This window comes from Podarcis melisellensis (genome assembly GCF_964234715.1).
Source record: "Podarcis melisellensis genome assembly, chromosome: 7".
In the NCBI taxonomy this organism is placed as follows: Eukaryota; Metazoa; Chordata; class Lepidosauria; order Squamata; family Lacertidae; genus Podarcis; species Podarcis melisellensis.
The window spans coordinates 44,637,723-44,665,283 of record NC_138539.1 but is presented as its reverse complement, the minus strand read 5'-3'; the positions used below and the strand labels follow the sequence as shown (position 1 = coordinate 44,665,283).

The following is a 27,561-nucleotide window of genomic DNA, read 5'->3' as shown; positions in this document are numbered from 1 at the left end:
TGTTCTGGAAGTTGGGCAATAGGGGCAGTACAGGATTCCTACTGGTGTACCGACCTCCCCGCTGCACCAAGGATTCCCTGCCCGAGCTGCTTCAGGTCGTGGCGGATATGCTCCTGGAGACACCTAGCCTGGTTGTCCTGGGGGATTTTAACATCCATGCCGACACGACCTTACAAGGGGCCACTCGGGACTTCGTGGAAAGCATGGCCTCCATGGGGCTGTCCCTGAATAAGTCTGGCCCAACTCATAGCCACGGACATGCCTTAGACTTGGTGTTTACCTCTACGGATGCTGGTGATCTGACATTAACTAAAAGCGAAACAAAAGAAGTGCCATGGTCAGATCACTTCCTGGTGCAACTGGACTTCTCCGCAACCCTTCCCCTCCGCAGGGAGGTGGGACCGATTCGGATGGTCCGCCCCCGCCACTTAATGGATCCAATTGGCTTCCAGAGAGTGGTAGGGGATGCTCTATCCCAAGTTGATGGCCTTTCAGCTGATTCCCTGGTGGCCCGCTGGAATGCGGAGTTAACCAGGGCTATTGACTGTCTGGCTCCGAAGCGCCCTCTCCGACTGCATGGAGCCCGGACAGCCCCGTGGTTTTCCCCGGAGCTGAGGGTGATGAAACAATCGTTGAGACGGCTAGAGCGCCGGTGGCGGAAAACTCATTCTGAATCAGACCGGACACGGGTTAGAGCTCAACGTCGAGCCTACCAAGTGGCAATGGCGACGGCGAAGAGGGCCTTCTTCACCGCCTCCATTGCATCTGCAGAAAACAGCAGCAGGAGACTTTTTCAGGTGGTTCGCAATCTATCAGAACCACCTGTACCACCGGGGCCTGGTAGGGACCCCAAGATCTCCTGCAATGCTTTTGCAAAGTTTTTTGCAGATAAAATCGCTCAGATTCAGAAGGAGGTAGACTCCACCGTGGGAGCAGGGCCAGGGCGGGAGAGTGCTAGAGTTCTGTCTGGTCCTGTTACATGGGATCAATTCCAATCTGTTACCTCCGAGGATGTGGACAGGCTGCTTGGACGAGTGAAACCGACCACCTGTCTCCTTGATCCTTGCCCATCCTGGCTGATAAAAGCGAGCCGGGAAGGGCTGGGCGATGGGCTCTGCGGGGTGGTGAATGCTTCCCTCTGTGAGGGAGCCTTCCCAGACCCGCTGAAAGAGGCGGTCATTAAACCGCTTCTTAAAAAAACATCTTTAGACCCGACCAATTTGGCCAACTATCGCCCAGTCTCAAATCTGCCATTCTTGGGCAAGGTGATTGAGAGGGTGGTTGCTGAACAACTCCAAGCACGCCTGGAGGAAACGGACCATTTGGATCCCTTCCAATCGGGATTCAGGCCTCACCATGGGACTGAAACTGCCTTGGTCGCGCTGGTTGATGATCTCCGGCGGGCTAGGGACAAAGGTGAGAGCTGTTTCCTAGTTCTGCTGGATCTCTCAGCGGCCTTTGACACCATCGACCATAACATCCTTCTGGACCGTCTAGAGGGGCTGGGAGCTGGGGGCACTGTTATACAGTGGTTCCGCTCCTTCCTCCTGGGCCGTGTCCAGAAGGTGGTGGTGGGGGGTGAGTGTTCAGACCCCTGGGCTCTCACTTGTGGGGTGCCTCAGGGTTCTGTCCTCTCCCCCATGCTTTTTAATATCTATATGAAGCCGCTGGGAGAGATCATCAGGGGGTTTGGACTGGGTGTTCATCAGTATGCAGATGACACCCAGCTCTACCTCTCCTTTAAATCAGAACCGGTGAAGGCGGTGAAGGTCCTGTGTGAGTGCCTGGAGGCGGTTGGAGGTTGGATGGCGGCTAACAGATTGAGGTTGAATCCTGACAAGACAGAAGTACTGTTTTTGGGGGACAGGAGGCGGGCAGGTGTGGAGGATTCCCTGGTCCTGAATGGGGTAACTGTGCCCCTGAAGGACCAGGTGCGCAGCCTGGGAGTCATTTTGGACTCACAGCTGTCCATGGAGGCGCAGATTAACTCTGTGTCCAGGGCAGCTGTCTACCAGCTCCACCTGGTACGCAGGCTTAGACCCTACCTCCCCGCAGACTGTCTCGCCAGAGTGGTGCATGCTCTAGTTATCTCCCGCTTGGACTACTGCAATGCACTCTACGTGGGGCTACCTTTGAAGGTGACCCGGAAACTGCAATTAATCCAGAATGCGGCAGCTAGACTGGTAACTGGGAGTGGCCGCCGGGACCACATAACACCGGTTCTGAGAGATCTGCATTGGCTCCCAGTACGTTTCCGAGCACAATTCAAAGTGTTGGTGCTGACCTTTAAAGCCCTAAACGGCCTCGGTCCTGTATACCTGAAGGAGCGTCTCCACCCCCATCGTTCAGCCCGGACACTGAGATCCAGCGCCGAGGGCCTTCTGGCGGTTCCCTCATTGCGAGAAGTGAGGTTACAGGGAACCAGACAGAGGGCCTTCTCGGTAGTGGCGCCCGTCCTGTGGAACGCCCTCCCATCAGATGTCAAAGAGATAAAGAATTACCTGACGTTCAGAAGACATCTTAAGGCAGCCCTGTTTAGGGATGTTTTTAATATGTAATGCTGTATTGTTTTTAATACTGATTGGGAGCCGCCCAGAGTGGCTGGGGAAACTCAGCCAGATGGGCGGGGTATAAATAATAAATTATTATTATTATTATTATTATTATTATTATTATAAAATGGCGGTGGAACTCAGCAGGTAGTTGCAAAGTGTCTTCATGCGCTGAATTCAGTTGAACTAAAAGCTTCTTTTATGCCATGCCCACCTGCCCACCCTACATGTTGTCTGGTGTGGGGTGAGTAAAGGCGGGGCTTCAAAGGAGCAAGCAGGAGCTTAAAGTGGGCTCCTTGTTGTTCCTTCGTTGGAACAAGGCACACTCTTGCCTGCCCATCAGCTGATGGGTGCTTGGAAGGTGCCTTGCTCAAGGAGGGCGAAGCGCTTACCCCTCCCATTGCTGCTCTTTGAAGTAGCCGCTTTCCAATTTCTGAAATTGAAGGGAACATCGCAGGGAGGCTTGCAAAGGGCTCTGTTTGGTTGAGCACACCTGGTCCCTCCTTTTGGAAGCTCTGGACGCACATAGGCAGCTGATGCTTCCGAAAAGCACTCCCACCCCTTGCCCGTCAGGTGATCAGAGGGGACAAAACCAGCAGTCTTTTCAGGGCTATCAGAGAGCACCCCCCCCCCCAGTCATGCTTGAGCTTCCAGAGGGTTTCAGCTACAAGTCTATCAAGGGTTTCAGCTACAAGTCTGTCAAATAGCACTGCCCTTTGAAATCCTGATTATTTGGGATATCAAAGCACAGCATCACCTGGCATCAAAGGGACATCAGGTGATAGGCAAGCGGGAGGCCCTGCCCAACTAGCAAGTTTGGCCTGGCTAGTTTTTTAAAGTCTATAACGTGGTTCTCCGGAAAACCCAATCAGGTGGCGGCATGTAAATAATAGTAATTATTATTATGAAAGCCTACAGAGTGGCGGGGATATTTAGAGAAGGACCTCTGATGCTAGACGTAAAAACAGGTACCAGTAGGTTCCTTAAAAAATAAATATAAACCAACATTCATTGAAAATGTTAGCTTATTAATAGCTTGCTTGCCACTTTTAGTTCTTCTGACAGATATTTCCCAGGGTGGTTTCATGGAGGGCAGCCTGTTACAGAATGTGGATCACATACATCGTGGGATTTGGCTGCATCTTAATCTCATACCTCATACAGTCTATTGCAGTGCATTGCAGTAATATGTCTGTCACACACTTTGAGCCTCTTCACACATAATCTTTAGCTGGCCCCCCAAGGTCCCCCCCCAAAAAAAAAGTGTAAATCTAAAAAATGACATGTGGTAACCTTTAATGGATTTATTATGGCATAAGCCTTCGTGAGCTACAGTCCCTTTTATCAGACACATGAAGTGTTGTCTTGAGTTGCAGGTACATACAGTGGTACCTCTGGTTATGTACTTAATTCGTTCCGGAGGTCCGTTCTTAACCTGAAACTGTTCTTAACCTGAAGCACCACTTTAGCTAATGGTGCCTCCCGCTGCCGCCGTGCCACTGGAGCACGATTTCTGTTCTCATCCTGAAGCAAAGTTCTTAACCCGAGGTACTATTTCTGGGTTAGTGGAGTCTGTGACCTGAAGCGTATGTAACCTGAATTGTATGTAACCCGAGGTACCACTGTACATGGTTGGGTGGGCAGGGGGGTGCACCTGCTCTTTCAGTTTGCTGCTTATCTCATTTAAATTAATAAAAATGTTGGTTTCTGAGTCATCAGGGAGTGTTTTTTTTAATTATTATTATTATTTTCTTGTTTGCTGGCAGGGACTCCTCAGAGCAAAGGTGTTGTCTTCCCGCCCAGTAAAGAACCTGCTTTTGTCACTGTCCCAGGGAAGAGCTTTGCAGATGCATTTTCACTGGCTCCTGGAACCTGGATTTTTAAAATCATGGCAGAGGGAGTCCTTTTGGTAAGATGTTTGCTATAATTACGAGGGGGAAGAATGTTAGTGCAGTATACTTCAGTCAAAACAGAGTTTTCATATATAGCAAAAAAAGGGGGAAGGGAGGTTGAAAGGCTGTCACAGATATTACGTTTTGCAACTTGTGTTCCTCTTCTCCTTACTTGTTTGGTTCTGAAAACCCCAGTTGGTGAAGTGGAGTTTACTGTCAGTTGGTTGTGCCTGGAGTCCTGAGGCAGAGCTCCTCTTAAGAGTTTATGTGTGTTGTGTGAGGTTGGACTGTCTTGTGCGAAATGGTCTCCTTCTGTGCAGAGTGCCCTTTCTCTTCTCTGCCCCCCCATCAGACTTCCCTATTTTGACTCCCCCCTCTCAGTGTGCACAACATGAGGTCAGAGAAATATAGCCTCATGAGCTGTGCCTAGTTATTGGACCGGTAGTCTCTCTGTGCTCGGCTAGTGTGCTGTGATTGGGTGCTGAATCACACCATATTCTGTGCCAGAGTGGGCAGAGGGACTGCTTTCAGTTCTATTGTCCAGGTGTGGGGTTAGTGTAAAATGATGCTGTCAGCAGCATGACTGTGGTCTGAGTGAGTATAGGATTTGGGACAAGTGTACCTCTCACATGTACAACTCTAACCTGTCCCCATCCCCCCCTACTCCATTGTCATATAATTGCTGATGGAATGGTGCCACTAGTGGAAGAGTTCCACTAGTCTTTCACCTCGGGTTCCCAGATGTTGTTGGACTACAACTCCCACCATCACCAGCCAACGTTTATAGATGATGGGAGTTGTAGTCCAACAGCACCTAGGACTGAAGGTTGAAAAATATCATACAAATCCATCCAAATCTAGATAGATTTGGATGGCACGCATACCTGTGGCATAACAAAGAAAAGGTGCATAAAGGTTTCTCAAGTCATATTATTAGAGGATCATTATATGAGGTGTGGGAGGAAAATAAAAAAAAAAACTATTGTAAAGGAAAACACCCTGGTGGTTATCACCGATCGATATCTTAACAACTAAAAAAACAAACATGGAGGGGGGAAGATTGACTTACGAAGATTTATCGATAAGAACAGAAAACGGATGGAAAATGAGAACATTTGAAGAGTTAAAAGATAGATTAACAGGCTGGTTGCAATTTCATCAAATAAGCGCATTATAGAAAGAAGATAAAAAGATAGGGATGAATGAGAAAAAAATCTAAATTTCAGACAGAAATATTAGAAGGTAAAACTAAGCTATTATCTGAAATGTATAACTTTTTGTTAGAGTGGGATACCAAAGATGAAGAGATAAAAGAGGTAATGATAAAATGGGCAATGGATCTGGGATACAATATAGAATACGATAATTGGGTGGAATTATGGAACAGAGGAATGAAATTCACGACCTGTGTCACGCTCAGAGAAAATTTGGAAAAAATGATGTATAGGTGGTACATCGCACCAATGAAATTAGAAAAAATGTATAAAACCGGTAACAAAGCTTGCTGGAAATGCAAAATTAAAGAAGGAAATTTTTACCACATGTGGTGGGCTTGTGAAGATATAAAAAAGTTTTGGGAACTCATATATAATGAATTAAAAAAAAATATTTAGATACACTTTTTCTAAAAAACTGGAAGCCTTCCTATTGGGAATAATTGGGGATGAAATTAAAAAAGAGGATCAGACACTATTCCAATATGCAACAGTGGCTGCCAGGATACTAATAGCACAAAAATGGAAGAGTCCAGACATCCCAACTGTTAAAGATTGGCAAATAAAATTATTTGAATATGTGGAACTAGCAAAAATGATGCAAAAAATTAGACACCAAAAAGGTACAAAGTTTATTAGCGATTGGAGTAAATTTATAACATACATTGAAGGAAATTTTAGAAGTTTAAAACCCACAGCAGGTCTAACATAAATCTTACGACGTGTAAACTATTAATTAATGAAACTGCAAAAAAAAAGAAGTTTCTACCAAGAAGCCCGAAATCGGGAGAGAGGGAGGTCAACATGTACATATAGGAGGGATACAAATAAGATGATGAAGGATTGCAATGGAAATTTATGTTATTTTTCTTTGTTTGTTTTGACTTTCGATGTTTGTTTGCTTATTTTTGATTTCTCATATGAAAATTAATAAAAAAAGAATTAAAGAAAAAAAGAAAAATATCATACAAATCCATTGGACATGTGGCACCATAGATCAAGATCCACTATTGTTTCCTGGCTTCTGCCACTTCTTAAAATCCCTCAGCTAGACGATCTTGAGTACAGGACTGTGTCCTTGGGGAGCAATCCTATACACATTTACATAGGAATAAGTCAAAATAACTGGGGGCTTATATCTGAATACATGGGCTTGCATTGTTAAATCTTCTGTGGAAACAGGAGCCCACTCTGTTTGCAACTTATGCTGAAATTTTCACATAATCATTTTCTATGTGCTTAATAAATATGCTTATGTTAATATTGTTTTGTCCTGTTAGGATTACCTGGTGCTCTTGCCTAGTGACTACTATGAAGCACCCATCCTGCAGTTACCAGTTACAGAGGCTTGCACATATTCAGGACAGGCAGTGACAGATAAGTTAGTGCGCCTATTATATTATTGAGACCATTGCCTTGGGTTGTTTTATTTGATTTTAATGGTGTCTCTTCCTCCTTTTTAAAAAAGTTGTTTACAGTATGAGCACCTCCCACTGGACAGATTTTGCTGTGTGCTTGGTTCAGAAGTCAGAGTTTCCTTGAACAGAAGAGAGTACAGGAACGTAGCTTCCCAACAGCCAACAGCCAAACATCCCATAATGTCTCATATCACTGGTCAAGAGGTAAGATGGCTCTGTTTGTGTGTAAATCTGCCACCATATGTGTCAATTTTGTACATTCTATTTCCACATGGGTGGTGCTGTGGTCTAAACCACTGAGCCTTGGGCTTGCCAGTTGGAAGGTCGGCGGTTCGAATCCCTGCGACAGGGTGAGCTCCCGTTGCTCGGTCCTTGCTCCTGCCAACCTAGCAGTTTGAAAGCATGTCAAAGTGCAAGTAGATAAATAGGTACCGCTCCTGCGGGAAGGTAAACGTGTTTCCGTGTGCTGCTCTGGTTTCACCAGAAGCGGCTTAGTCATGACCCGGAAAAACTGTCAAAAGCACGTCAAAGTGCAAGTAGATAAATAGGTACAACTCAGGCGGGAAGGTAAATGGCGTTTCCGTGCGCTGCTCTGGGTTCACCAGAAGCGGCTTATTCATGCTGGCCACATGACCCGGAAAAACTCTGCAGACAATCATCGGCTCCCTCAGCCAGTAAAGCCAGATGAGTGCCACAACCCCAGAGTCGTTCATGACTGGACTTAACTGTCAGTGGTCCTTTACCTTTACCTTTAGTTCCATGCATCCCCTGCAGTATTACTGTGTGACTTACCCATGGGGCAATCATTCTGGTGGGCAGAGTAAGGAAGGCTTTTTCTGTAGGAAAGGCTTTGGCGGGTTTGGGATTCGGCGTTCAGGAATTATGTAGCTCTCCTTTTGCTTTCTTGAAACTCTTGCATGCTTGAGAAAAGTGTTTCCTGGGAAATGGATGGCATCCTCTGCGATCCTTATTTTGGTAGTAGTCAAATGTGGTTCGAATTTTCTTAGGTGGATCTGCAGATAAGGCTGACAGTTCCCCAAGTTGGCCGCTACGTCGTAGTCCTTGAGTATGCTAATGAACATGATCGAGTATATGTTGGCAATGTGAAGATTGACACCCCTGGGAATGTGATGGAGGCAAAAATCAATATATATAGCTGCAAATACAGGTGGGGAAATGTGGAAACTTAATTATCCAGTTGGGTTGAATATATGTTTTGTCTTTCTTTTTAAACTTGCTTACATATGCCTACTGTGTACTCATTCTGAATACTGTTTTAAAATAAATGGGAATTGAGTAGGGGAAGCGCCATAGCTTGGCAATAGGGCATGTGCTTTGCAGGTTCCTGGTGTCTCCTGGCAGAACTGGGAAAGACTCTTGCCTATAACCCTAGAAGGCTGCTGCCAGCCAGTGTTGACAATACTGAGCTGGATAGAACAGTGGTGTGACTCATTAGAAGGCAAATTTCTATGTTCTTGTGCTCTATGCTTGATCTAATGACAATGACAATTGATCTAATGATCTAATGATCATTAGATTGATCTAATGAGCTAATGATCAATTGATCTAATGATCTAATGATCTAATGACAATAGTGTATGGATTGGGCGGCGGGTGTGTGTCTCCATCTAAAGAAAACAGAATAATCTGAAGGAGTCAAATACTGATGTAAATAGATTTTAAAATTATTTTCATTGCATTAATCCATAGAGAGAACTTAATTCTTTAATTCCAAACATAATTCCCTGTTTTGGATTGTATTGATTATCCCGGATCAATTTTCCAATCAACATGATTTAAAATAGCCAGATATAAATGATACAATCCTGATAAATAACTCACTGTTTCTTGGCTTTGGAGGAAATAAGCAAACGGTAGAAGAAGAATATTCTTTTGCGGTGGAAGAGTTCCAGTATGGTTTTTAACTACTTTTAAAATCTATTCCAGCTTTCTATGCCGCAGTGTCGTGCTTGATGAAATGCACCGAGTTGCAGTTTATGACCTTCTGGCTGATGCAAACTTCCATCTCAGGGCTTCAGCAATAGATTTTCTCCTAGTAAGTTTCAGTTCTGCAATATTTTTCCTGTCAGGTGGGCTACTCTGGGGTCTCTAATAAGGGATCTCTTGCCACCTGGATCCATTGTGAGTCCCTGCCAGGGAAAAAAGTGGGGTATGAATAAATAAATAATAATGACCACAATAAGAATCCATTATTATCAATGTCCTGCCAGCCGCTGTGATGCAGGCTTTCACATATTTTGATTTCAAATGATCACAGTGATTGTGTGGTTCCATAATACCCCCCACAAAAATGTGTGCGTATGGGTCTTTTTCAACCCTTCCCAAATGCAAAGCAAAGGGGCTGGCTATGAAGATAGGTTTGTGCGGAAATTGGTTTAAAAGTTTCATTATAAGATCTTTGCTGCCACCTTTTGGATACTTTAAATATTTCCTCACTTATCCCCTTGTGCCTTCTGCTTTCAAAACAATGCATTGGCTAGCATGCATATGGAGAACGCTGGGATAAAAGCCAGAATAGAATGCGGCTCCTTGGTGGTTGCATTCAGAAGGAGTTGAACATCTGCTTGTTGCAAGGTACTGTGGACATTCATACTGAATACTCCTTTAAAAAAATCAATAATGGCTGAATAGGGGAAGGGCTATAGCTCAGTAACAGAGCCCATGCTTTCCATTCAAAAGGTTCCAGGTCCCTGGCATCTCCAGGCAGAGCTGGGAAATATTCCTGCCTGTAACCCTATAGAGTCACTGCCAATCAGAGTTGACAATACTAAGTTAGATGGACCAAGGGCCTAACAGATTCATATGTTCCTGTTGGTGAAGTTACCCAGAATTGGCAAGGAAGTGCACCCAGAATCCTGTTCGCCACGGGATTCCCCTACCCCCACCCCCCTTTTTTAATTTCTCTGGAATTAATTTCTTGGTTCACTGGTTAGTCAGTGAGATTGTTTTGCTGCTCTGTTTCTTGAATCATTATTAGACATTTGGTTTATTTATTATTTGTTTGTTTTTAACCCTTTCTGCACTTCTGTTTCATATGATATCTCTCACAGCTTTACGAAGCTAGAAGCAATGTATAGAAAGTCCCTTAATGAAATCTAACTAAATAACAGAACGGAAAAAATTGTGGAATAAAATGGCAGCACAATATCTGAAATATGAGCAGACAGTACAGGGCAATAGCCGTTTGTTCTCAGGAATTCTCAAAGGCTTTCTTAAAAAAAAAAAATACCTGCCTCTGGGAAAGCGGCAAAGAAAGTTCCACAGGATCTCTCAGTTCCACAGGACTTGGGCTGTTACTATTCCCAAGGGAGGCTAATTTAAGTTCACCATAAGATGGATTCTGGAGCTATCAGAAGAGGTCAGCTTTTGTTTCTGAGCCTTTAGCTGCAGTCCTTGCCTTGCACGCATTTATTCAACTTGTCTTTATGAGAGCCTGTGCAGGATACATGGATAGGATACATGGCCGTCTAATAGGTACACATTGTGTGTTTTCAGACATTTATCTGAATTCATCAGGATTAGAACTGTGCTTCTTCAAAAATAAGTTGAGGTTTTCAATGTGCCAAATTCTGGGATACAGTCCACATTTTGTAGTTGCACGGGAATACTATCAGCTTTGAATAAATGGAGTTGGAATGAATAATCTTACTGTGGTTGAACAGTAAAAGTAGGCTGAATGCTTATTTTTTGCTTCTATTCTTAGTAAAGACCAATGAGCAGTTGCTGTGTGACTCACTGTCAAAAGCGTACACTTCTAATCCCATATAATGGTAGAGTAGCAGCTCTTGGCCAACCACATTGTCCTCATGGCTTCTCACAAATCCTTCTAATGAAGGCAAGAGATTGTAGAAGGCCCTGTGGTCATGGAAAGGGGTTTTGAGCTCCCTTTCCTTGGCAGGATCCTGCAGCTTACAAGCCTTCCATTCACAGGTCTCTACATACTGCACTGCCTCTTTGCTAAACTGAATTGCTTCCTTCCTTTCTTTAACAGCACAAATGGTGTGCTGTTTTCACATATTGTAGCTGCCTTATTCACATGCTGCTCTTAGCTGGAAGAAGAAAATAACAGAACCTTCATTGTCGTCTTTGTTTCCTAGCATAAAGTTTGCCTTATTCCTCTGGAAGATTTTTCTATAGAGTACTTGGAACCTAAAGTATATTGCATTGCCACTTCTGGCCATTCAGCTGATCCAAGGTAAACTGCTTCTTTCCCTTTTGCTTCCATCAAAAGAAGGTTTAAGGCTCGCTCTGACCTGGGAATAACTGCAGTGCCCATCATACAGCAAGGCTGCCGCTACTCTGTGTATTCTGAAATAAGAATAATTTGATCTCAGTCGTGCTTTCTTCTTAGCGGAGATATGCAAGGCTTTGCCCAGAGCTGTGCACACACTCTTGAGAAATTTGGCTTGTCTGAATTATTTTAGCTTCTTTGCAAACTCTGATAAATGTTCCATCTCAGGACATTTAAAACAGTCACACACCAGCATTTTTAATTGTTATACCACAACAATGTACATTTTGTTTGTGTATTTCATTATTTCGGTGGGTTGTAAACATATCGTCCAACATGTTGAGTCCTAAAACTGGGATGTGCATCTTCTCAGCCGTGCTCATGCGTGAATCATGTGACCTGCGCAAGATAAAGGAGCCCAAAAGACATGCTTTCTTCTGGGCTGTGCTCTTGCACAACAGCAGATGCCCCCAAACATGTATTTTGGAGCACTGTGCGAGGTCGTGCCCCCCAAAGTGTTTTTTGGGTTGAGATCTCTGCACGAAATCCCGCCACCCAAAATGGCCGCCATGCTCTCATGGGGAAAAGTGGGATGTCCCGGTTTTTCCGGGACACTTACAGGGTATGTTGTAAATACAGTAATGTAAAAAGGCAGCAAGCAATTTTAAAATGAAATGTATAGGCTTCACATTTATTTGAGCTCACTTTTCTGTGTATACATGTATATGTTCTGATTCTGTTTCCCTTTTAAAGTGCTTCTTGCCTCCCCTCGCAATATGAAACGCCTCCTTCAGCCGTGGTCTTGGATGCTCTGAGGGATGGGCAGGTTGCAGAAGTGCAAAGAAATGTGATATACCAGGAGCCACTGAGTTCTCCTTTGCCATCTGCTCATACAGCTAAGGGAGTAACTTTGACTTCTTCACAGGTATTTAACATTTTGAATTAAATGTGGGTCATAGTCCAGCAAGACTTGGCTGTGTTTATGTCAATTGATTGGTAGAAGTTAATATCATCTGGCATGCAGCCGAACTCTTGCAGAACTGTTGGAGTTTCTCTTAAATGATTTACAATACGTTGGCCTCTTACAGAGCTTTTGCTCTGACATTAAATTCCACTACAGGTCTGGGCAAAAAGCTGGTGCAGAAAGAAAGAAGTAGTTCTTGAAGTCACTAGATGTGCCTCTCTTTTCCTCTAAGGACAGTCCCTACTGCAGCTTTCTAGGTCCAAGCAGGATGAGAATTTAAACAAGAGATTTCTAGCATATCTATCTATCTATCTATCTATCTATCTATCTATCTATCTATCTATCTATCATCTATCTATCTATCTATCATCTATCTATCTATCTATCATCTATCTATCTATCATCTATCTATCTATCATCTATCTATCTCTATCTATCTATCCTGTACATAAACTTAACCTTCTTTTTTATATAGGATACCGCCCCACACTTTCAGTTGTGCTAAATTGAATAACCAGTAGTGTGCAAGGATGGTGCTTAGGCATTGCCACACTTTGACTATAAATAGGATGAAGCTCAAAACACAAAACTTTTCTTATGTTGACAGAACCAAATTACTCTGCATGGGAGAGTGACGCATTTGGGCAGATACGTGTTTGTCATACAGTTTTACCAGCCGGAGGTCCCAACATTTCCTGTACACGTGACTGTTGATGGAGGACGACTCTGGTCAGGTGAGTTGGGTTTTACATGGGTTTAGATATTTTTAGCACGTTTTGAGTTTTCACAGTTTTCATTTTATTTTATTTTACATTTGTCTGTTTTAGGGTCTTATAATGCTTCATTTTGTCCGCATATTGCTGGATGCCGGGGTTTGGTGATGGCAGAAAATCGAATTGAACTTGACATCCCTCAGCACGATATCTCAGTCACTGTGAAAATTCCTAATGGAAAAATGCTTGTGTTGGTAGGGTTTGTTATATTCAAGACAATTTAATTAGTATTATTATTTAAAAACTATTATTTTAACAAACTAACTAAAGTTATATTGTCACCCAATTCAGAAGTTCATTACAAAACAAATGCAAAAATCAAACTACAGTATAAAACAATGCAAACTATTAAAAACTTAAAATACATATAAAATACAGGTTTGCTTTTTTAAAAAAAAAACATAAGAGGACCAGGCCAGACCATAAGACATACATTATTTAAATAGTCTGGGTGAACAAAAATATCTTTCCCTGGCACCAAAAAATCACAAAGATGGCATCAGGCAAACTTCGAAGGGATGGTTGTTCTATAACTGGGATACCACTACCAAAAAGGCCATTTCCCTTGTGGTTACCTGCTTCACTTTGTTTGGCAAGGACACCTGGAACAGAACCTCTGAAAAAGATATTAAGGTTCTGATAAGTACCTATGGGAGAAGGCAATCTTTCAGCGAACATTGTCTCAACCTATTTATCTCTGTAAAGGTTAAACCAGTTCTTTAAATTAGGCTCAGAAACAGACTGGGAACCAGTGCGTTTGACAACATACAGATGTAATATGATCAAACTTCTCAGTCAATAAATCTGTAGCCCTATTCCAGACCAATGGTGATTTTCTAACTTTTTAAAAACACAGCTCCACATGCTATATACGGTACATTGTAATAGTTTAAATGGAAAGTTACCCAAAGCATAGGTAACAGTGGTATAGCTGTTTTCATTGAGTTATGCAGGCAGCTGCTGCAGCTTTCTTTCAACCAGGGAAGATTCCTTTTATGTGGAAAGAGATAGACAAATTACAATATTTTATGACTTAATAATTATAAAATGTTTTAGTGCTTATAACCACACATCCCCATGATGTATGCTGAATGAGCTGGTTGTTTAGAATTACAGTATTATTTTTTTAAAAATACAATTATCCACCGTCTAGTAATTTCCAGTCTACAGCTATTGTATGAAGGCCTGCTTTGAAGACTGCTTAGAAACAGCAGTTCAAAACATTGCCACCGTGGCACCAAATGAGACAAGATATTGGGTTGGGAACACATTTCACCAAATCTTTAAAGAGCTCCATTGGCTTCTGGTCTGTCTCTAAGCACAATTCGAAGTGCTGCTTCTCACCTTTAAAGCCCTCCACTGCTTGAGACCTCTGTCTTTTGAGGGAATGTCTTTCCCCCCAATCATCTGTTTCTACTATATCAAGCTGTTCGTCAGGAGCTCTCCTGAGTGCTACCACTATGTGGCTGCAGGTGGCAATGGAGGAGAAGACTTTTTAGACTGTAACGTCCTGCTTGTGGAACTCTCTCCTGTGGGAGTCCCTCCTGGTCCCTACATTAACATCTTTTAGGCACCAGTGAAAAACCGCTTTATTTCTCCAGATTCTGTTGTGTTTTCTGTCTCTGCTGTGATATGTTTTATTTATTTCTCCTATTTTATTGGGTTTAATGGGCTGTTGTTAAGTTTCAGATGGAGGGTGGTATGCAAAATAAAAATACTTTAAGGCCCTTGTTTTCTGGAGCGCCTATCAGTGCAGTTCAAGTGCCATTTGCATACACATTGCGTTGAAATGAATGGAAATTGGAAACAGTGCTTGGATACTTAAGATTAAACATACCATTTCATTTCTTTATCATTTTTAAAGGAACGTGTCCTGGCTGTTCCAGCAGACAGCTACAGTTATAGACTTCTTCAGAAAGACACTGTGGACAAGTCGTTTGATTTCATCTATCATTGTGGTGGGAACAGTTTTTCCATTAAGTAAGTCAGCCTCATATTCTGCAACACCAAACACATCTGTTATATGGGTGGCCAGTTAACTAGTTAATTTATTTTACTTACACTGTCTATGTAATGTTGCAGTGGGGAACCTGTAGTCCTCCAAAAGTTGTTGGACTCCATCTCCCATCATCCCCAGAGAGTGGTCAAGAATGATTTGATTTGTAGTTGAACAACATCTGGAGGGCCACAGGTTGCCCACTGTGGTGTTCATGGTGCTTTACAAATCATAGTTTACTTTTTTCTTTTCTTTTAACAGCCCTGCCACTTCCTCAGAATTCTGTAGAACGTCTGCAAGGTCACTTGCAGCTGCCTACAATGATGGAGCACTGCCTTGTAATTGCCACAGAAATGGGGCCACCAGTCGCACTTGCAACTCTGTGGGAGGGCAGTGCAATTGCAGACAGCACATCATTGGCCGCCAGTGTAGCAGGTGTCAAACAGGCTATTATGGATTTCCCTTTTGCAAACGTAAGGATGTCTTTAATAACTGTTGGGAGAGGTCATGTGCTGCGTTACACTTTTTTGGAATGTTGCCTAAAGTGTTTAAAGTTTCATTCTGTATTTCATTCCAGTTTTATTTCCCTTAAGTTTATAGCCTTTCCTATCAGTGGTCATCTATATGCAGGTTTTTTTAAATGACCAAAGCAAATACTAATGCAGCTATTACATTTACACAAAAAGCCTTGGTTCCCTCTCTTTGTGGGTTTTCGAGAAATTATTATATTATATTATATATGCTTGTACTATTGGAGTTCAGATGTCACTCTAAACTATGTTTTAGCAAGATGTAAACGAGCCTAGAATCCTCTTGGACTAACATGCTCCCCGATTCCCTCTCTATGTAAGCATTCGGAAGCTTTCTCCTCTGCTTTTTGTTAACCACAGTTTGTCGTGCTGCCCAGACCAACAAACTGTGGTTAACATTTAACTATGGTACTTTAAAACCATGGTTTTTGAAGCTGACTTTTTAAAGCTAGCCTTAGAGGAGTCTAGGCTCATTTATATTTTGCTATACAATAGTGTAACGTGACATCTAAGTGCATCTGTAGTAATATCAACATTATTACTGTTAATAGTTTTATACTGCCTTTTTGTAAACTAGTCATGACAGTTTACAACGAAGCAGAACAATAAAGCAACAGCATCATAAAAGCATTAAAGCGATAAAGCGTAACTAACAGCATTACACGCAGTAGTAGGAGCACTAATACTGATTTAAAAGGCCAGTTGAAAAGATATGTCCTGACACATTTTCTAACATGGAGAGAGACTGGGTACTGATCTCCGCTCTGAAAGGAGTGCATGCCACCATTTGTACCTACTCAATATCTGCTCCTAGCAACAAACATGCACTTTCAAGATGTATATCCTCCAAAGAAAGCCAGTATGTGTATGGTCTCAAATAGTGGTTTATCATATAGCTGTAGCTGTTATATGGCATCCTGTCTTCTCACCATTTCCCCTTATTTCTGATTTAAGTCCCATGCTGGCATGAAGCTGGTTTAGAGATGGGGCTTCAGAGGAGAGCTGTGGAGAACACACTGGGCAGATCTCAGTAGAGAGAAAGAGGTAGAGGGCAGTGCAGCAGTGCTGGCCTCTCCAGTTTTGAGGTCCAGGTCTGTGTACAGCTGCAACTCTTTCTTGTCTGCAAGGCTTTCAAGTCTTTCTTGCGCCTCAAAAAACCCAGGCAGCAGAATTACACCTTCATGTTCTTCCCAGTACTTGATGAGATATCTGAGATGTTGTCTTTTTCTAATTGTATTTTATTGTGCTTTTCGTGTTTGTTACTTAAAAACCTACTGTAATTAGAAAGTATGACAGAAAAGCCTAGTGCTTCTCCCAAAGAACTACTTCCTGTAGCATATATATGTTTCATTTTCCACTTTTTAAACTATTTTAAGACCATTATATGATAAAGTTGATATGAGGCAAAACAAGCTCTAGTGGGTTTTTTTTTTTAACTTCTATTCAAATTTAGATGAACTTGCATATACTGGTATACAATATTATTCATGTGTTAAATGGTTCTCTCAATCCCAGCATGCAGCTGTGGGCGGCGACTTTGTGATGACATCACTGGAAAGTGTATTTGTCCTCCTCAAACCGTTAAGCCCAGATGTGAAGTGTGTGTGAGGCAGCACTTCGGCTATCACCCACTCACTGGCTGCGAGGGCTGCAATTGCTCCAGGAAAGGCATTATTAATCCAGGAAATGCTGAATGTGATAAAATTGTTGGGCAATGCAAGTAAGTCGATATTATCAGGCTACAGTTTAAACTTCCACGTTTGGGGGGTGGGGAATGCAAGGGAGAGAAATGGGATGGGACAAGAAGCCCTTTTCTTCAAAACAGGCATCTATGCAGTGTTAATTAACTTCTGAAAAGTGGAATGCCTAGGAGCTTTAGCGTGTGCTAAGAGGTTGGTTTACTCTGAGAAACAATTTGTGGGAGACAGTATGCTTTATTGTTGGCTGTATGCGTCTATTATTTATATACAATATCTGTGTTCCACCCAATAGCCACAGTTCCCTGGCCTGCATTACATTATGTTATGAAAGAATAAGTGTTTTGAGCTTCCCATATATGAATCAAATTTGCCAATTGGCCTATATCATTTATGGTGGTGATTGGGTGTGTTTGGGAAGAAAGACGCTACCACTGTCAAGCAACAGTTGAGGAAACAGGGGATCCTGTCCCTCTTACCTATGGACCTAACCAGAAGAAAATGGGATGGGGGCTGCTGGGTTAGCACCATACAGACATGTGACTTCTGAACGACATACACTTCGGGCTGGTCAGCAGCCATATGTCTGCTGGCACAGAGCTACTGTCTTTCCACAGCTTCAGATCTATGCAGTGCACCAAAGCTCAAAGTCCCAATTTAGTGTGCAAATTTGCTTTTATTATCAAGATGTGTGGATATCGCACTTCAACACTGTGCGTTTTGTGCCTCACCTGTGTGCAGTGTTCTTATCTTACTTGCCTTATGTATACTTCAGCAGAGCTTTGAACCTTGTTTAGTCCTTCAGACTAATCTGTTATTCAGACATTTTAAAAAATGCCATTGCTGTATACCACTGTGAAAGAAAGCAATGAGTTTTAATAATGAGGTCTTCACTTGAAGAACAGCATTCAGCTATAGCTGACACTTCTAAATGTTTGTTTTAGCATGTCCGTCTTTGATGCCTAAATTATATCTAAGAAACACTAGTATTTTATGACATCACGGTGTGATATTTATTTGCTAATGGAAAACTACGATATACACTGATTTTAATACTGTTACATAAAGACTCTTTCATTGACTCACTGAGTTTCCAAAAAAGCAAACCTTTTTTCAGAAATTGTTTTTTGGTTTTATTTTGTTACTGAAGATGCCGCATAGGAATAACTGGTCGACGGTGCGATCGATGTGCTTCTGGTTCCTATGGTTTTCCAAACTGCAAACCTTGCAAATGTAACAGACAAGGAACAGAGCCAGATGTTTGTCATCCACAGACAGGAGTTTGCCTCTGTAAGGTCAGGTGCTTTTGCATTCAGAATTGGTGCGACTGTAATTGCCAGGAGTTTCTCCTTAGTTAACTAGTAATGATGATTACCGTTCCCATGATTTCTTAAGGAATAATAAAATTATTAATTAGCTGTATAGTGCTTTCCAGGTCTGAATTACCATACTATGAAACCAATGGTTAATTATTAAATGGAGCTAACACTTGTGAGCTTCCCAAGGAAACATTTGTTAGTACAGTGGTACCTTGGATTAAGTACTTAATTCGTTCCGGAGGTCCGTACTTAACCTGAAACTGTTCTTAACCTGAAGCACCACTTCCTAACCTGAAGCTAATGGGACCTCCTGCTGCCGCCGCGCCGCCAGAGCACGATTTCTGTTCTCACCCTGAAGCAAAGTTCTTAACCTGAAGCACTATTTCTGGGTTAGCGGAGTCTGTAACCTGAAGCGTATGTAACCTGAAGTGTATGTAACCTGAGGTACCACTGTACAACACCTTGGTTTGCAATCAAGCCTCGGAAGGAAACATATAGCAACACTGCTGTTCCTTGAGTGTCTATTTCACCATTCGTCCCTTATTTCAGAGGGAAGCAAATTCACCTCCCGCCGAAATCAATAGAAACACTTTAACTGGATTCTGTTACTATACAGATTGAAAAACCTTCTCCCCCTTAAATACTCTCTACTGCCAGTAGTGCAAATGGTTCTAGGAAAACCCATTTCCATTGTCCTGGGGATATTTGTGTACACTGCTCCAATATCTCGTGTGCACTGCTTAGCACATTTCTAGGACTCTGGTTGAATGTTGCTAACTTCACTCCAGCTGCCCACTTCACTACTAAACATCTAGTAATGGGCTCAGTGAATGTAGCAATAGATTTGCGGGAGTTACTCAGTTGTGATCCCACATTAATTCAACTTCTGACTTATAGTATAATAGAATTTGGGGGCTGGAAGGGGAGCCTGAGGATCATCTAGTCCAACCCCCTGCAGTTCAGGAATATGCACATGGTCCCATATATAAAGTGTTAACTTGATGTACTAACTGTTCATTGCCAAACTTTATTAGTGCTTCCAAACAATCATTTCCAAGAGTAAGTACAAGTGCAACTGCTCACTTTCAACAATCCCTTGAGTTTCAATTATCTTTTTCTAGGATGATTAATTTAGTTGTCTTATCAGCTGCACATCACATATATTTGGTATTATTGTAATTCTCTGACACAGTGGCTATCACACACATAGTTGGGCTCAGTCTTTAAACTTTAAACGATTGTATGTTGTATGTTGATCTTTGCAAATTCCAAAACAAACCTCTTGGACTAAGTTTCAGATCAGAACATTAGTTGGCCATTCACCAGCTTTTACAGTTCCTGAGTGTTCTGACACATTGTTGTTCTTGGGTCAAAGATATCCAAGTCCATTTTAAAATGCATATTTTGCAAATATCTGTGCAGAGCTTTAAAATAAAAATAAAATGTGGATCAATGTAGAAATGGAACAGAACAGACGTATGGGTGAACACATGAAATAGCGACAAGGACCAGAAATAGATGGATTCTTCTCATCCCTGCTTCCAACTAGATCAAGAGCCGCACAATATTGTGTATTGTGTGCGTTCAGTGTGAATCAGTCTGTGACTGACAGCAGTCAAAATGTGTGACAATCATGCACAAAAAAAGGTTTGTTTGGAAACACCTTAATTTTAATGCACACAAGCATAGTATTGGCGGAGCTGCTTGTTATGCACTCAAAGGAGCAAAAGCATATGTGTGTCATTTGCTTGAAACTCCTTTCAGAAGGAGACAACCTCATTTACATTTGTGCTACTGTGTACTGAAAATCAAGGCGATGAAACAATGTTATGTATTATTTTAGATGTATTTTACAGCTTTTTTCATGTGTATATTACTGCAGGAGCTTTATGTGGAAACATTTAATGACTTATTGCAACTGACTTATAGGAGAATGTTGAAGGTATTCAGTGTGACATGTGCCGCCCTGGGTCGTTTTATTTGGACTCTGCTAACCCGAAGGGTTGCACCAATTGCTTTTGTTTCGGAGCAACCAATATTTGTCGCAGCACAAATAAACGTAGGGTTAAGGTACGTTTGCTGTAAGTTATTCTTTTTTCAATCACTATTTTAAGGGTGCAACTAGCAGGAGACCTGATTGGATTTCCTGTTTGCTTCAATTCAAATTAGTTGTGGCATGGGGAAATTCGATTGGGCTCCGGTGCCATGAAGAATTTACACACTTCACTTTCCCCAGTCTAAATAGCCCTCTTCCTGAAGGTGCTGCTTGACCTGCAGGGAAAAACTTATAGGTGTGCCGCTTCTAACCTCTTCTTTAAAATGAATGATCCAATCGTGGATCAAATCTCGTCTAGTTTTGTGGCCTAAAATTAAAGACTTATTCCAATTTCAGTCTTACCTTGGTTCTCGAACGCCTTGTGACTCAAACGTTTTGGCTCCCGAACTCCGCAAACCCGGAAGTAAGTGTTCTGGTTTGCAAACTTTTTTTGGAAGCCAAACATCTGACGCAGCTTCCGTGGCTTCCGACTGAGTGCAGGAAGCTCCTGCAGCCAATAGGAAGCCGCGCCTTGGTTTTCAAACATTTTCGGAAGCCGAACGGACTTCCTGAACGGATTGCGTTTGAGAACCAAGGTATGACTGAATTAGAGTCACTGTTTTTATGTCTGAAGTTGGGGGTGTGACTTTTTATATACATGCGTCTTTCAGATGTATTATTCCCCTCCCCTTTATGCCACTGTAATTTCTTAGAACAGCTAGGGCTAATTGAGGCTGCTCTTGAGTTTGTGGTTGGTACTTTTTTCTTCAGCCTTTGACTGACTGTTGATTGCAGAAGAGAGTATGACTTGCTTGTTCACTGTGAACAGAAGCAATAAGCTTTGCACATCACTATAACACACAGGCTATGTGTTCCACTCACCGTAGCAATCCCTGTGACATGCCTCTCTCACCCCCTCCGGACACATAGTTTGTCAGCACTTGTGAATTGGGTGGCTTCCCAGTTCCCATTCCTTGTGGTAGTGGGGCTGCAGAAGGGTTTCTATATTGTGATATGGCTGGTGGGTGTGTAGAACCTCAGTCTACTGAATGCAGTAACTTGCCTGAAACGGTTTGTGGTGTCACACAAAACCAGGAGCTGTTGCTCATGGCAAGGAGTTGGAAAAACTTCTCATGTGAGGCAAAACAAAACATTTCCACCAGAAAACAGGTAGTCATGCACATTAACTCTATTGCTCTGGGAAAACTGTATTCAGTATAGAAACTTCTCTAAGTGTCTTATTGTCTGTTTCACTCTTAGTTTGTTGATATGAGGAACTGGTACCTAGAAGCTGTGGATAATGGCATGAGCATCCCTGTAACTTTCAATCCAGGCAGCAACAGTGTCGTTGCTGATGTTCAAGAACTGCCTCCCTCCGTACACAATTTATACTGGGTAGCACCACCATCTTACTTGGGAGAAAAGGTACATGACCCTCAAAGCTGTTTTCAGAACATTGTTACCATCCAAGGTCAATAGTAGGGCTGGGTGATATATTGATATACTGTCCAAAACTGGTTTGAAGTCCATATTGGGTTCATAATTTTTGTCCTGGCATTATATCACAAGGCGTGATGTGTGTTAGGGCTGGGTGAATGAATGAATGAATGAATCCATTTATTTCGTGCACTGACCAGAGTGCAACATATACAAGAACAGAGAGCATATAAACATAAATAGATTAAAATTAAGCTTGTATCCTTAATTTTATAGCAGCAGCACACAATTTAGCCACTTTTAAGGTACAGTAATCTTTGGTTCCCTGCCCTCTATTAAGTATTTTAAGTAGTAATCATCAGTTCTGCTTGGGGTTATGCCTGTAGAAATGCCTTCTAAAGGTGCATGTTTCAGAATACATTACTCCTTTCTTGATCCGACTGCTTCTGCACCTCCGTTAATCCTGTGTTGGTAGCACTGGAAATGTTCTTGCAAGGGTCAAGATTCTGAGATAAGTGTGCTCTGAATACTTAGAAACCATGTCATAAGCTCTCATAATAATTCTCACCATCTTTTTAAATATGTTGTTCAGGTTTCTTCATATGGCGGCTACTTGAGCTATCAAGTTAAATCCTTTGGCTTGCCTAGTGAAGGCATGACTCTCCTGGAAAAAAGGCCTGATGTGCAGCTTACTGTAAGTGAAAGTTGCCTGTGAAATCTCTCCCTCTCCCTCTCCTGCTGCTCACTTTATACAGCCCCTGTTGGGAGAGGCGAAAGCCTGAAACGTGTTTATTTGAATGTGCCATCTTTATGACCACATGAGAATAAATCTGCTGGAAAGATGGCTTTAGCTTTAGCTGCAAGGAACTGGAAGATCACACATTAAAAGAAACCTGGGATTTCCTGGTTTTGGTATTTACTATTTCTTGGAAGAAAAAGTTGAAGCCAGTCGAGAATGAAATGTGTAAGCTTAAAGCCTGCTCCTAAACTTTCCCCAAGAACCGTCCTGGTCTGAATAGAGTTTTTACACTGTTTCTATTTTACAGCATTCTAAAATGATGCAATAAGCTAGCTAATCATTTATGAGAGACCATACTGTACTTCCAGGGTGGGGAACTCATACAAATGCAGCTCTCTAGGGGTTTACCTTTTCCTCTCCAGGCACAGGTCTGCTCTTTAAAGCATCATGTCTGAGTGCTTCTTCTTTTCTTTTCTTTTCTTTTCTTTTCTTTTCTTTTCTTTTCTTTTCTTTTCTTTTCTTTTCTTCCTCACCATTTCTCCCAGGAAAGCCTGCTCTTTAATGCTGAATTGGAACAAAGAGCATTCAGGTTTCCCACAGATTGCCATTTGCTCCGATTCAGTGGTAAGAAGTGGATTTTTCCATAGGGCCAAAAAAAGGGGGGAGCACCCAGACATGTAGCTTTAAAGCACAGACCGGTGCCTAGAAACATGGCACAAAAGGAAGTCTGGATGAGCACTGGGTCTCTCTAGCTGACCCTTGGGGCTCTCCTCAGGCCACACACCCTGGCTGGAATGTGTCCCTGAACTCTAATAATTCCTCCTGATGGCCTGGATGGAGGGTAGAGAGGAGTGGGTGTAGTAACTAGACTGCTGTACAAAAGCAAACTTGGCATTCATTGTTACACTCACTTTTGCCTCTGGCAATGCCACCCTCAGCCTGGAAAAGGTTTTCCCCCACCACCACTACTCTACTTTAATGTTAACTACATTTCTTTTTGTTGAGATCTAATAACAACTGAAATATCTCTCAACTAACACAGTTCTGTAAAGCATGCTAATTCTGCACATTGAATATTATACTGATGTTTGGAATGGTAATGTTTTTGCACAGGGCCACCAAATGAAATTAATCTATGTGGATCCTAACAATCCTTTGCCTGACAAACAGTATTATGGATCAGTTCGGCTACTTGAGGTAAGACTCGTGGAAGTTCCCTTTCATAAATCACTAGCTGACATTTCTGCTTATTTTATAGCTCAGCATCAGAAACAGTCTTGCTTCAAAGTACACTTTAAAGCCTGCAATTTTTAATACTCTTATGAGCCGGTAAAGCCCACTGAACAAAATTTGCTTAGGAGTAACCATGCGTAGGATTGTTCTGTTGTTTCCTTCCTGTTGTAAACATTTGAAATTGAACAAATGTGAAGAAACTGTGTTGCAAGTGTATTCTAATCAGGAAAAGAAACCATACAACAAAGAGAATATCACCATGCATGCCAGGTGAAGCCTAGTTCTCCAATGAGGAACTGAGAATGTGAAGCATAAATGGTACATATGAAGTTGCTGTATCCTGAGTTAGATCGTACAACTGGTGCTTACTTGAAGCATAGAGTTATGAGGCACTGGGACCTCTCCCTAATCTGTACTGCAATGGGGTCAAAGTAATGTGTGAGTTACAGTTGTGATTAATTCTAAGGTTCATTAGTTGTGGAAAGTGAGTGGTTTTTTGCTGCATATTTTCCTAACTTTTCCTTTGTATGAGGCTGTTGAGCTTGGCGAGTCTGTATACTGGAGATTGTACAACCCACTTCCCAGAAATACTTCTCCAGTATTTTTCTTTCTCTCTCTCAACTAAATTAAATACTTCCTGTTGTGCTGCACCTGGACTTCTCACAGCCCAAGGAAATATAACACTTCTGAAAAGCCAAACTCTGAAAAGGGCTTCGCTTCATTGTGGTCCAGAAATAGTGTCATTATTTACAGCGAAACAGCTGCTTGTTCCCGCAGTCTCAAAGTCAAGTTGGGTTCTTGTCAGGCTCATGCCTGAACTTGTAAAATAAAAGTACTTTTGAGTTATATTCTGCCTTCAATTACATATGTGCTTGCAAATGGTTTGAGGCCATTCCAAACAAATCACATTTTGATGCATGAGGTTTCCTCTCAGGCATTTGTAGTCCAGCCTACAACAAACTCTGTCAATGAAGTGTGGATGGATGGGTGTATTTCCGTCCCATGTCAGTTTCACATGATATTTAAATATATATTTTTGAACGCGTTTTCTCATAGAATAGCACATTTATGAATGTCTTTTCTCTCAAGTGTGGATTTCTAAATGTATTTTATCACAATGTATGCATATATGCAATTTGGTATGGTTGTTGTTTTTTCTTTCGAAATTAGCACCCATTCATTGTTACTAATGAAACAGGAAATTTTCTGTGGAATAATTAAGCACTGGGAATTTTTTGCACAGCCCCGTGTCAAGTAAAACCTTTTGTTCCTGTCCTAGTTGACTTTGTATGTTATTATTGTAATCTGCCCTTATATGTCTACTTCTGAGGCTGACCCTCATTTATTTTACTTTACTTTATATTGTCTCTTGCTTGGGTTTTCATTCTGCTAGTGTCCTTTTCCCTTAGGCTACCAGCACCCGTTGCTTCTTATAAAGCATGGACCTGTTTTTTATTATTATTATTATTATTATTATTATTATTATTATTATTATTATTATTATGTTTAATCGATATCCCTTTGCATGTGCAGCAGTACTTTTACACTGAGTAGATTGCTAACTTTAATTATATATTGAATGTGCAGGGAAACTTCAGACATGCAAGCAGCAACAGCTTGGTATCTCGAGAGGAACTGATGATGGTCCTGTCTAGACTGGATGGATTACGAATCAGAGGACTTTACTTCACAGAATCTCAGCGGTTAACCTTGGGCGAGGTCGGTCTGGAAGAAGTCTCCAATGCAGGAAATGGCATCGTTGCTTTTGATGTGGAGACATGCTCCTGCCCTCCTGAATATATGGGTGATTCATGTCAGGTAGGAAATTGTCTTTGTTTCTGCTCTGCATCATTCATGACACACGATAACAGTATTGATTTAGCTATAGCAACGAGAGAGTCTTATTCATTCATTCTTACTGATTGCCTTAAAAGCGCAGGAGAGACGCGTTTCTGAACAATTATGTTCGATGGGACATTCCACCTTCATAGTGTAGTCCTCTTGTAGAAGTTGTACTTAATTCAGCTATTATATATTTATGGAGTTTTATAATTTATGGATTTCATTTTAATTCATTTGTGTGAACAAATAACTTCAAACATCCAAATGACAAAATAGAACCAAGAAACGTTTAAAAGTAAAACCAATAAAATACAACCCAGTTTCTAAAGATGTGTGAAACATAATATTTCAGCATTTCTTTAAAAAGTCAGGCATTGGGGAGTTGTTTTTTTTTTGGGGGGGGGAGGAATATCCTGAGACAACTAGCTAGTTCCTCAGTTGCCAATCAGCAGGAGTGGTCATGCAGTAGATATCTCCCACGCACTCTGCCAAGACATCATTGCCACCAGACATTCCTCTGATCACTATTCTTCCATATTATGCCCCATAATGCTGTGTGACAGCTATTTTCAGAATTGTTCAGAAGTAAAGGAGAGGAAAAAATTGCCTAGTACTTAAATTTTTAATCTGAAAATCTGGATTTGACTGGTTTGCTCTTACATATAGGGTGGCCTGGGAGCCTGAACCCATCCTCAAACAACATATTCAGGTCTCCCAGAAACCCACTGATATTGGCATCAGTGGGAAGGAGGAGAAGGAGAAGGAATTGGAAGTAAGGAGAAATAGGTCTACGGCCATACTACCCTGAACACGCCCAATCTCGTCTGATCTCTGAAGCTAAGCAGGGTCAGGCCTGGTTAGTACTTGGATGGGAAGTAAAGAGAAATAGGAAGAAGGTAGACATGATTTTGGAAAGGTTTAAATCTCCATCTACTCCAGCTCCCTAGTGGGGATGCAAATTACCCTCTGCGGGCATCAGGTTGATTATTTGATGAATGGGAAGGGGGTGATAACTGATCTTTAGGTATTTTGGTTCTCTGTTCTCTGCTCATGGGGGTGACCAAAGGCCTGTACCTTGATATCTGCACAGGAGAATGTGTTTTGACAGCTGCTATTTGTCATAGGAGAAAAGTTGTACTTACTAAGCTTCTGTCTTCTTCTGTGTTTTACTACCTCTAATAATGCTACTTGTTTGGTAACACTTCATTGATATGTTCATTGTGACTTTTCCAAGTAAATGCACTTGGATTGATGTGCAAGTCTCTCAATTTTATTCTCAGGTTACAATAATAACATAAAGCTTGCTTGTCATTTTTAAAAATACTTTCAGAGGCTTAAAAAAAATACACTTCACAGTCTGTTATATGAAAAATGCAATCGATCAGCATGCCAAGGCTTGCATTTAATACACTAACTAAACTCTTCTCATTCCTGTTCCTACTCACCATGTGCAAAAATGCCTCTTTTGCTCCCTTTTCCTGGACTGATTAAAACATGTAGCCCAAAGGAAGGTATAGAACCACAGTACTCCATAAAATAGCTCACACACCCTGCATGTTTCCACAGAATTACTCAGCCCGTGATTTACAGTTCTAATCGTCTAGTACTGCCTGACTGTCTTAGGCAGGGAAAAGGTGATGCCTGCCACACCTTAATGCAGATATACGC

At 41.8% G+C, this 27,561-nt stretch overlaps 1 protein-coding gene across 1 annotated transcript in view; it reads left to right on the top strand.

Annotated features, from left to right (window-relative positions):
• LAMA3 (laminin subunit alpha 3) overlaps window positions 1-27,561 on the top strand; it is a 130,263-nt gene that overhangs the window by 50,753 nt on the left and 51,949 nt on the right. The window contains exons 24-41 of the mRNA XM_081919177.1: window positions 4,319-4,461; window positions 6,939-7,039; window positions 7,127-7,280; window positions 8,084-8,244; window positions 9,024-9,132; window positions 11,195-11,292; window positions 12,082-12,253; window positions 12,900-13,026; window positions 13,120-13,259; window positions 14,930-15,045; window positions 15,323-15,534; window positions 17,107-17,311; window positions 18,439-18,583; window positions 20,537-20,677; window positions 21,903-22,067; window positions 22,672-22,773; window positions 23,932-24,015; window positions 25,639-25,869. Coding sequence (XP_081775303.1) covers window positions 4,319-4,461; window positions 6,939-7,039; window positions 7,127-7,280; window positions 8,084-8,244; window positions 9,024-9,132; window positions 11,195-11,292; window positions 12,082-12,253; window positions 12,900-13,026; window positions 13,120-13,259; window positions 14,930-15,045; window positions 15,323-15,534; window positions 17,107-17,311; window positions 18,439-18,583; window positions 20,537-20,677; window positions 21,903-22,067; window positions 22,672-22,773; window positions 23,932-24,015; window positions 25,639-25,869 — 2,606 coding nt within the window. The remainder of the gene's footprint in view (window positions 1-4,318; window positions 4,462-6,938; window positions 7,040-7,126; window positions 7,281-8,083; window positions 8,245-9,023; window positions 9,133-11,194; window positions 11,293-12,081; window positions 12,254-12,899; window positions 13,027-13,119; window positions 13,260-14,929; window positions 15,046-15,322; window positions 15,535-17,106; window positions 17,312-18,438; window positions 18,584-20,536; window positions 20,678-21,902; window positions 22,068-22,671; window positions 22,774-23,931; window positions 24,016-25,638; window positions 25,870-27,561) is intronic.